Below are 11,179 nucleotides of genomic sequence, written 5' to 3'. Positions count from 1 at the left end.
CCCAACTCCAGGGGTGACTTCTCACCTGTCTCTCGGGTGGGTGCATGCCCTTGCCCCAACACGTACCTGGTGCATTTTTCAAGCTGGGATTTGAACCATGGTCAGCCATGTGATCAGCCATTAGGTTACCAGGTTGGCCTAAGGAGTTGCTGCATTTACCTAACAGAGCGGGGGGGCGGGGGGTGTCACTGTGTGGATTAAAGGACCTCTTGCCGAGACCAGCAGATGGCATAGTGGTTACATCACTGGACTCCCACATAGTCAAGTGTGGCTCAAGTCCTGGAGCCGGTGGCTTAAACTCATGCCAGGCGTGTATGCATGTGTGACCAAGATCCTAAGAGGAGAATGGAGGAGAAGGGAATTTCAGTGGCTGTTCCCACTGGAGGGGAGGGGTGATTTCTCGCTTTCTGTCTCTGTCTCTCTGTGTCTCTCCAGCCAGCACATGTGCCCTATAGCCAAAATCTCTCCCCACCTATAAATAAATAAATGAATGACCTCTTGGCTAAAGGACCACGCCTGATACAGAGTCGTTGGTGCATGTTGTTGCTACTGTCACTATTAAAACCGAGCCTGGGGCCGGAAGTGTGTTACCCAGCTGAGTGAATGCACTACGTGACTGGCAGGAGGGGACTTGGAGGACAGCAGGTCAGCGTGGGCTGGTAAGGTGGGAAGGCAGGTCTCGGGAAGAGAGGCTCTAGGCTCTTCTCCTCAGGAGAAGACTGGACTTGATCCTGCGGGCTCGAGTCTAGGAGTGGTCATGGGCCCGTGCTTCCGGATATGAGTGGAAGATGGATTATTATGGACAAGGTCAGCAGGGAGGGACGGGGGTAGGAAGATGCGTGAGAAGGGTGTGCGCTCATCTGGAAGCAGATGACAGGCTTCGGGTAGGGCAACTGGCGTGGGAGCAGAGGTGGAGACATTCTGTTTGGGGGCAGAATCATCAGTAAGACTCTCCTGCCATGTACTGTGGAAAGCAAAACCCACGTCAACGCCTTGAGAGCAAGCTCAGGGAGGCCATGGATGGCACGCTCTAGCAGGTAGCAGAAACGGGATTAAAATGAGCACCACTGATCCTTACCTACCACTCATTTCCAAGTGGACTGCAGTCTTTGTTAACAGGCTCTTTTGGCATATTGTTGAATAGAGAAGCAGACTGTTTTTCTCATGGGAGAATGTTTAGACTAGGGGAAAAAAAGGAAATTCTTTCCTTGCTAGGTAATAATAGAGAGATGAAGGAAGTAGGCCAAAATACCAGGCGGAGGGAAGCTCTGGAACCCGCTGTCATCAGTCGCCGTCCAGCCTCCCAAGGTAGTGTAGCAGTTTCTCTTAAAGGCTAAAAAAGGAAACACGATCTGATTAAAAGCCTATCTAAGTTCCAATAGGAGAAACCAATGGTTTGAAAACTTTGGCATTTTAAGATCTCAATACAGTGGCTTTCTGAGCAACAAAGGGCAAAGCTTTGATAGGCTACAAGAGGAGATGAGTTTGGCAGCCGGGAGACGCCAGAGATGAAGGCTCCTTTTCCACTATATTGGCCTACGCGCCACAGCTCCGCCCCAGACCAGTAATTGCCTTCCCTCGCTAACTGCCTTCCTCTGGGGCCAGGAAATGTCACAGTTTGTCCTGAGCCTTTGATGCTCCGGGTGCTAACTATTTTAAAACCAACAAAACCCTCCAATTCTAACACCTCTCTGTCCTGGTGAGGTCCTGCCTGGACAAGCTCTGGGTCATCTTCCTTGCTAGCCTGGGCCAGGATTGCCAAGTCGGCCCTTGTTACTGTTATTTTAAAGCAGTTCTCATTCCTTAGAAGCCGTATTTTCTGGGAACCTAACAAAACCTAACAACATTTTTCAGAATTTTGAAATTTGCCTTTTTTAAAGTCCTGTAATAATTATTTAATTTAATTTATTATTATTATTATTATTAACTCGACCAGAGAGAAAGTGAGAAAACAAGCTGCCGGGTCTGGGACTTGAACCGCACCATGGCTGGCCATGTGGGAATCCAGTGCCTTAATCTCCAAGCCACCTGCCGGCCCCACCCAGGTGTTTGAAATGTCCATCGAGGCCCTAAGCCTGCACTGGTGTCTTACTGCCCACGTGGAGACCTCCCTCCATAGAGTAGGTTGCTCTGTTTTCCCCTCAAGGCTTTCTCTGTGGCCAAAGCTGGGTTCTCTCTGAGATGAAAGTCAGCAAGACATGGCTAGGTGTGTCCAACCCGGTCCAGGCCCAGCCCACGTTTGGGGGAGACACTGTGGTGAGGCAGGAGGGAGAACTCCTGGGGCGCTCAGCCTGCCAGGGGGTGTGCAGGTCGGCCCTCTCCAGCTCCATGCACTTAGGAACCCTTCCATGCACTTAGGAACCTTGCTTCCTTGGGGGTGCTTCCCCGTGGCCCTCTAACCCAGTGGTTCTCCGAGGATGGTCCCGAGACCAGGAGCTGAGTGTCACCTGGGAACCCGGCCAGAATGCACATTCTCAGGCCCCACCCAGACCCCGGTTCAGAGATTGTAAGGGGAGCCTAGAAGCTGTGCTGTCCGTAGAAACGTCAGTTCCTGACGGCGTGGTTCACCAGGGTGCTGTCCTCGGTTTCATCTCTGCTCTGCTTTGCCGTCTGCACATCGGAAGTGCTGGGGCCTGGCAGCATGGCTGTGACAGGACTGGAGGACAAGGATGCAGGGCAGGGCGGAGGGTGGGAAATCTCAGGGAAGGGTCCTCCTTGGATCTTCACACCTTTACAACAGCAGCTGAGGACTCACAGCTGGGGGGAAACATTTGCAGAGAAAAACAATCAGCACAGCCAATGGAGGTGATAGCCATAAACCATTTTTACTTCTGACAAGAGGGTCCCCTTAGGGCAGGTAATGGTCTGTTAAATATCAAAGGAGCAGGCTGAGGTGGTGAGGCGGGCAGAGGGGAAGGATGTGAGCTGAGCCTTGCGGGGGAGGGGGGCATAGCCCTGTCACAGCCAAGCGGACTGGGGTAGACCAACGCAGAGAACCACGGAGAGGTGCTTGGGGGCCATGTTTAGTAATCAGAGCTGTCCTGGAGGGAATGGCATCTTAAGGGGGCTGGAGAGCCTCCTGGCACTGGGAGATGGCAGCCCAGAGAGCCATGTGACATAGATACCGCCATCGACACCATCCTGTGCGGCAGGACAGCGCACTGGGTTCAATATTTTGCAGACCTGAAATGATTGTTCTGCGCAGAAGTCTTTCTTCCAGTGAGATAGACCATGGTTCTTCATTTAGAAAACAGATCAAAGAGGGGCCTCCTCGGTGGTCCCTGGCATAGGGGCCCTGGAGCTCACCCGTGTGACCTCTCACCCCAGGACACCTCTTTGGAATATCTTCCATGAGGAGTGTCTCTGATTCCAGGTTACTTTGAACACCCACTCCTCCTCCTCCCCAGGAGCCTTCCTGCTGGCGATGTTAGGGGTGGCAGTGCCTACCCCTCATGAAAGGTGAGAGTTCCTCCTCCCAGAACAATCCTGAAACTTGTGAAGAATCTCCACAGTGGTCCCTGTCACAGTCTGTTGGAGCTGTTGTGTTTGGAGCTGTTGTACCAAAACCGAAGAGACGGGTGGCTTTAGAAACAGGTCTCACGGTTCTTGAAGGTACTAGCGGCCTCAGTGCCTGGTGAGGGCCTGTTTCCTGCTCACAGATGGGGCCTTCATGCCACGGCCATGGGAGGGACAAGACAGGTGGCTGGGCCCCTATATAAGGGCGCTCCCTCTGGCCTAACCACCTCCCAAGGCCCCACTTTCTAATACCATGGTGTCGGGGGTTAGGATTTCCACTTGGGAATTTTGGTGGGACACAGACACTCAGCCCAGAGCAGTCCTCGCTTGGACAAAGCTCACCTACTCCGGGTGATTCCCACCTTTTTTTTTTCTTAAGAGAGATTTTTGCTATAGAGTGTTTGCTTGCTGAGGAGACACAGAGAGACAGAAAGCAAAAAATCACCCACCAGAGGGATGGCCACGTTCCAATCTCTTCCCCATTCTCCTTGGGATTTTGGGGCATATACACACACGCTTCTAGCATGAGTTTTAAGTCGCGGGATCTAGGACTCGAACCGCAGTCAACTAGATGGGAGTCCTGCAATAGAAACAGGTCTCACGGTTCTTGAAGGTACTAGCGGCCTCAGTGCCTGGTGAGGGCCTGTTTCCTGCTCACAGATGGGGCCTTCATGCCACGGCCATGGGAGGGACAAGACAGGTGGCTGGGCCCCTATATAAGGGCGCTCCCTCTGGCCTAACCACCTCCCAAGGCCCCACTTTCTAATACCATGGTGTCGGGGGTTAGGATTTCCACTTGGGAATTTTGGTGGGACACAGACACTCAGCCCAGAGCAGTCCTCGCTTGGACAAAGCTCACCTACTCCGGGTGATTCCCACCTTTTTTTTTTCTTAAGAGAGATTTTTGCTATAGAGTGTTTGCTTGCTGAGGAGACACAGAGAGACAGAAAGCAAAAAATCACCCACCAGAGGGATGGCCACGTTCCAATCTCTTCCCCATTCTCCTTGGGATTTTGGGGCATATACACACACGCTTCTAGCATGAGTTTTAAGTCGCGGGATCTAGGACTCGAACCGCAGTCAACTAGATGGGAGTCCTGCAATGTAACCACTATGCCATCTGCTGGTCCTGGGTGGTTGGCTCCTGAAGGGCCCCTTTTAACTGGAAGGGGTGGTTCCAGGAAGTGTGGACTCTGCAGCAGCCACATCCAGCACCCCGTCTCCTGCAGGGGTGCCTGCTGAGAGCTTTCCATGCTGAGGGCTGAGGACTGCAGTGGCAGCCAGGGCAGCAGCTGCGATCTGAGCCTCACCGAGCAGGGTGTGCAAGCTCTGGTGTAGACAGGGCAAGAGCAGGCGCCCCGAGCCTGAGCCAACGGGGTACGGGTAGAACTGGTTTCACCCTACCTGCCAGCTTGAAGGGAGCCCAGAGACTGTCTGAGCCTGCCTGGTGGGGTCTCAGATATCAGCAAAGGGGACTCTCTCCCTGACCCCCAACGCCGCAGGGGCCAGGAGCAAGCGAGCTGCATGACCTGGGACCTGCTGCAGAGGCTGTGAGCCAGGGCCCTCCTCCTCTGCCCAGCTCTGGCCGTCTCTATGTCTGTTTTTTTCAAACAGAACCAGCATTTTTGCCATAAAATTCTTGGACTAGTTGAGTTTCTGGATCATAAAGTCTTTTTTTTTTCCCCACAGTGATGATAGTTCTCTTCGCTCTCATAAACATCTCAAATGTTTTCCCTTCAGAAGGATAACAAAAAAGAATAACGCCAACGAGGATGCATTACAGAGCAGCTGCTTCTCTGGTTGGCAAGAGGCGACCTGGAGCGCTGTTTGTTTACGTAAAAGCAAAGACAGTTATTCAGTCAACAAACCTTCACCACCGGATCTGGACTTGAACCCGAGCCTCCGATGTGGTCCCAGGCCGCAGAGCCCGGTCTCTTAGCGTCTGCTGCCGTGGCTGGGCTGAGAAATGAGATTGTTGACAATGTAGGTAGGAGAAAGAAGAGTTGGTACTAACGCTCCAGCCTCGACTATGAATCGAAAGTCTCAACAGGAATCCATGCTCTATTTTATCTTCAGAATAAACAAAAACACAGGACCTTTGAAAAGACCTCGGAATGATGACCAATACGGGAGCAATGAGTGCCCGGACCGTGGTCTTCAAAGACCATTTCCCGATAAAAGAACTCGGGCTCCTTGAAGAAACAGTAGGAAACGGGCCAGAGGATACTGGGGTACCAGTCATGTCAGATGGCAAGGACGTTCTCCGAGATTCCTAGAGTAGTATCCAAAGGACTCGGGAGTCACTCTGGCCACAGTTGGGACACCTGTAGCAACAATGAAGGTATAACCGCAGCAGATGAGCCTGGAGGGGAGGAGAAACGTCAGCATGTCGCAGAACTCTTCCAAAGTATCCTCTTTCACCAGTTTCCTCTCTGCTCAAAATAGGCATGTCCTGGGCCAGCCTGTAGCCTAGTGGTTAAGAGAGGTCGATCCCACATGGCTCACCACGCTTCAGATCCCAGTCCACGTAGCGTGGGAAGCGCCCTGGGCCTGGGTGCCCCGGATCCTGGAGAAATGGAGGAGAAGGAATGTGGGTCCTGTTGGGTGCTTCCTCCCTCCCTGTGTCTCTTGATCTCCCTCTGCCCAGTGTTCCTACTGGCAATGAAAAAATAACCATCACAGCGGGTCAGCAGGTGGGGTAATGGTTACGTCGCTGGACTTCCAAGTAATGGACTGTAACTCGAGACCCAGTGGCCTAAAACTCACGCCAGGTCTGTGTGCACGCGTGTCCAAAACCTGGAGAGGAGAATGGAGAAGGGATTGCAGTGTGGCCATTCCTCAGGGGTTGGGGGGTGATTTCTCACTTTCTGTCTCTCTGTCTCTCCAGTGAGCACACACACCCTATAGCAAAAATCTCTCTAAAAAAATAATAATAATAATATCAATCATGTTATTCCAAGCTCAAGGCTAAGGCAATGTAAAGATGAAAAAAATTTTGGGACCAGCAGTTAGTGAAATGGCTATGTCGCTGGACTCCCATGTAGTCGATTGTGGTTTGAGTCCTGGACCTGGCGGCTTAAACTCACATCGGGCGCGTGTGTGTGCATGCCCAAGATCCCGAGAGGAGAATGGAGGAGAAGGGATTGTGGCGTGGCCATCCCCCCTGGGGAGTGATTTCTCGCTTTCTGTCTCTCTGTCTCTCTCTGTCTTTCCAGCGAGCGCACGCGCCCTATAGCAAAAAAAAAAAAAAAAAAAAAAAAAAAAAATTGAAGAATAAAATATATTATAAATAGCACATATATTTACATTCCTAAGTAGGCATACTATTCCTAAATCATTTATAGAATTTTCAAGTACATTCAGAAAGAGTACTGAATTATTGAAAATGCCACCAAAATACCCTCCGACTGTGAGTATGCGAAAAGTTGCAAATGCAAAAGTACTTTACATAGGAGAAATGTTATATAATCAACTGGTCTATGAAGTCAGTGTCCAGGTTTTAAAAATAAGCAAAGCATTTTCATTCTTTTACATACAAGTGCCAGAGAGTCAGACATTCGTTTATTAACACCAGCGGATATAAAGCAAAGTTAAAAATAACATGCATTTATGTATGCACTTCTAATGCAGAAACGGTCTTACGTTACAGACTCTCGTCCGCTAGCCTCTTCACTAATTGCTTTGATTTCCAGATGTGTTCCCGTTGCTGGGTGGGCGTGAAGTGCAGCGGCCATGGTTTAACATTTCCGGTCCCGTGGATGGCCCCTCACACCGCTCCAGCTCCCCAGCATACACAAAGGAACAGAATCTCCAGTCCTGCGACTGGTAAGGAGGTCTGAGTCTAGAAACCCGCTAGCAAAGCAGATGCCCAAATCCCCACCTCCTCAAAGCTCCAGGCTTAACCCTGGGAACAGCAGGGTCTGGGGGAGGGAGGTTAGAGCAGGAGTCCAGTCCCTACCCTTCTGCTCTAGAGAAGGCATCCCAGAGGCCAGTTAAGAGGCTCAGCATCTCTGAAGGCTTTGCTTGGGTCCTGAACATGGAGCTTGCCTGTTCTCCATAGCTCAGGGTAGGGGCAGTCACCCCTTGTCCCAAGGCTGAGGAGACCGGGTGCAGGGTGGGGCAGGTAGAAGACGTGAGCAAGGACACCCTGGGATCAGGCGGTATCTCTGTACCTGCCCCTGCACCGGGGACAGGTCTGTGCATATTGGAGGGTCAGGGATGGGGGGAGCTTGACTAACTGTCGGACTGAAGCCGCCACAGGAAGCTCAGGTTTCTTGCACAAAATAAAATTCAGAAACACCCAGGTTGGCTCCGGCAGCACGCCCTAGGGGATTTAGGAGACGGTCTGTTCGATTTCAGACACCCCATCCCCTTGGCCTCCAGGAGGCGCTGCTCCTCCAGCATTGGCGGGTCTGAGCCAGAACCAGAGGCAGCTCCAGTGGCGGCCCTGTGGGGGCTGGGAGGGAGGAGAAAGGCTTGGGGCAGAAGGCAGGCAGATGGCCCCGCAGGCCTCAAACCTGTGCACCCTTCGGGGTGTGTCCGGCTATCTCCCGCCTCGCTCCAGCAGCACCATCTCTCTCCCCTTGTTCAAGCAGTTCCTCCTCATCCAGACCCTTGCAGGCCGCAGGCCAAGAGAGGCTGAGCCCTGCCCACAGCCTGCCCGGCCCTGGGGTTCCATTTCCTGCCTCCCAGGTCCCTCACAGGGCAGGGGGTGCCTTCCCCAGCCACTAGAGAAGTGCATTCTCTAGAAGATAACCTTTGCTCATCCGTCCCACAACGATTAGATTGCGTGAGCACCACCGTGTCAGGCCCTGGGCTAGTGGTGAACAGGTGAGGCGCAAGTCCTGCCGTCAGGGAGCTGATAGAGGACAGAAGGGCCGCACAGCCAGTGAGGGAGCAAAGACATTGTTGTCTGTGGCAAGAAGGATGAAGAGGGAGGCCGGGAGGCTGCTGACGGGGGGGGGGGGGTGGATTCGGCACACGCCCTGGGAAGGGGCAGCGGGAGGTGTCTCTCCTGAGCAGAGACAGTGCATCATGGGAGCCTCCCTTTTCCACTTTTTCTGAAGCATCCTGTTTCTTCTTCTGCCTTGAGCACGTGGGCTCCTGGCGAGGTCAGTGGCCTAGGCCTGGCCAGCCAGGGTACCCACTCCACCAGGGCTGGAACTGGCTGGGCCTTTGGAGGGGAAGTATATCCCTCTGTCCAGAGATGGGAAACCAGGATACAAGCCTGGAATAATCTCCCCTCCAGTGCCCTCAGATGCCAGCCCAGGGCTAGGGAGAAGTAGCCAGCAGCCTTGTGCATACGTGTATGTGGGGGACAGGTGGGTGCTCTGATGCCCCTGGGCGTCCTCCTGTGATTAAGGAGGGACAAGAGCTCTTCTCCAGCCCATGGCCACCTGCCAAGGGTCAGGCTTCCATCCCTTACCTGGACAGCCTGCATCCTCCATTCCCCAGCCTTCATTTTTCCAGGGTGCCGCCAGTGACTCCGAGGTGGGACAAAATGTGGGTGTTTTCGCATCACAGACCCTCTGTGCGGGAACGGAGAACCGAGTCCTCAGAGGGTGGTAGCCTCGTGACCTGGAGGAGAAACCGAGGCTCACCCAAGGGAAGGGCCCAGCCACGTTCACGTCTACAGTCTTGCCTCTCAGTCAAGCACGGGCTTTGGAGACAGAGGGGTTAGAATCCCAGCTGCCCCAGACTAGCCTGAGCAAACTACACCCGCCCTCTGAGGCTCGGCCCTGCACGTGCTCTGGAGAATTTCCATGGTAATGCAGAGCCGTGAGGACTGGGCGGCGGGGGGTAGAAAGTACTACAGAGCCACTCAGGCATGGCCACTCAGGCACCTAGCACCCTGCCCATGGGCACAGGGTGATGGTGGTCCTCGCTCGGGACACCTGAGGCTCCAGGGAAGTGCCCTGCCGTTTCTCAGGGGACAAGGCTACTGTTAGGCTGAGGGGAAGGAGGACCCATGGCTCATCTGGGGCAGGAGTGGCAGGTTCTAAGCCTCCCAGTCCCCGGGCTCCGATGCCAAGGAAGGGAGTGGGCTGGTCCTTCCTCTCATTCAACAGCTCCTCTGTTCTGCAGATGTGGATTGAGACCCACTTGGGTTGGATTCTTTTGTGGATGCTGCTCCATCAGGGCAGCAGGCCCTCTCGTTCCCGCCCAAACACTGACAGGGCAAGGCCAGCATCAAGATGAAAACGGCTGTGGGCGTCGTCCGCACCAGCACTGAGAACACTGAGGAAGTGCAGGCAGCAGCTGGTGCTTCCTCTTTTACAACTGCAGAGCAGGTTTTTATGGTGGAACCCAACCTGTGTGTATAGTTGTATAACCTGCTGCTTTCACCTGGCATTGTCATAAACATTGCCCCACGTTATTACAAAACTCTTTGTAAATATTTTTCTTTTTGTTGTTGTTTTGTTTGGGTTTTCACTGCCAGAGGACACGTGTACTAGGCCAGAGAGAGACAGAGAGGGAGAGAACAACCCCTCATGGGGAGTGGTCACACTGCAATCCCGTATCCATTGCTCCATCCTGTCAGAATTTGGGGCATGAACGCACATGCACCCAGCCTGTCTTTCAAGCTGGTGGACCAAGACTCGACCGTCATCAGCCGTGTGAGAGCTAGCTTCCTTAACCACTAGGCGCCACGGCCATCCCTTCGGAAATATTTTCAATGCCTGTACCATGTTTTCAGTGGAGCAATGCCGTCCTTTAATAAGGTAGGTTACTTCCAAGTTTTTCCTGATGATAAATAACTGCTGTGGATATCTTTGTACATAGTGTTGCCATGTTTCTTCTTAGTTCCTTGTGGTGGGTTTCTAGTCATGGAATTCTGGGACAGAGTATACTAACATTTTCAAATCCCTCCCTAATCTCTCCATTCTCACTGTCTGAGTGGCTTTCTGAGCTGGTTTTCTGTGTGTCCTGGAGCTGCCACGGCATTGTCTGTAATTCTGTAGCGATAGGGGGTCACGGTAGAGAGAAGTTTTAGGGAGGAGTGGTGTGACTCACAGCCTTGGGTTCCAGCCCCGTCTCCTTCACGTACTAATCACAGGGCTGTGGCCACTGCAGCTCTTCCCCGCCCAGCCCCCAAGACTCGTTTCCTCATCTGTGCTGCGCTGGTAATTCTCCTGGGCAGTTTGTGTGGACCAAGGACAGCAAACACAGAGACTGGAGCACAGCAGTTCACTGCTATGGTATGAGAACTCCTGGGTTGGCCTGGTCTAAATGACAGCCCTTGGGACACTGATGCTGCAGGCGGAGGCCTCAACAGTCCACAGCTAGGGCCCAGGAGCCTGTGGACAGTGGGCAGAAGGCTGGGGCCTGGGGCCAGAGTGGGAGAGTGATTACCAGCTGCTCAGGAGAAGAGGGGAGAGGGGCATCCAGGAAAGACGAAGGGGGGACCAGCAGTTGGCATAATGGCTATGTTGCTGGACTCCCACGTAGTCGACTGTGGTTCGAGTTCCAGACCCAGTGGCTTAAACTCACGCCAGTTCATGCCGGGCGCGTGTGCGTGCGTGCCCAAGATCCTGAGAGGAGAATGGAGGAGAAGGGATTGCGGCGTGACCATCCCCCCCGGGGGGTGATTTCTCACTTTCTGTCTCTGTGTCTCTCTCTGTCTGTCTGGCGAGCGCACATGCCCTATAGCAAAAAAACCTCT

General features: G+C 53.2%; 1 protein-coding gene across 1 annotated transcript in view; it reads right to left on the bottom strand.

Annotated features, from left to right (window-relative positions):
- Positions 1 to 2,544: 2,544 nt before the first annotated feature.
- LOC114006575 (uncharacterized) overlaps positions 2,545 to 11,179 on the bottom strand; it is a 19,370-nt gene continuing 10,735 nt past the window's right edge. Inside the window, exons 6-8 of the mRNA XM_027769226.1 lie at positions 8,942 to 9,093; positions 7,475 to 7,610; positions 2,545 to 2,656 (exon numbers count right to left, since the gene is read on the bottom strand). Coding sequence (XP_027625027.1) covers positions 2,545 to 2,656; positions 7,475 to 7,610; positions 8,942 to 9,093 — 400 coding nt within the window. The remainder of the gene's footprint in view (positions 2,657 to 7,474; positions 7,611 to 8,941; positions 9,094 to 11,179) is intronic.

Source organism: Tupaia chinensis, unplaced genomic scaffold, assembly GCF_000334495.1.
Source record: "Tupaia chinensis unplaced genomic scaffold, TupChi_1.0 Scaffold000078_1, whole genome shotgun sequence".
NCBI lineage: Eukaryota > Metazoa > Chordata > Mammalia > Scandentia > Tupaiidae > Tupaia > Tupaia belangeri.
This window is presented reverse-complemented; position numbering and strand designations above follow the sequence as displayed.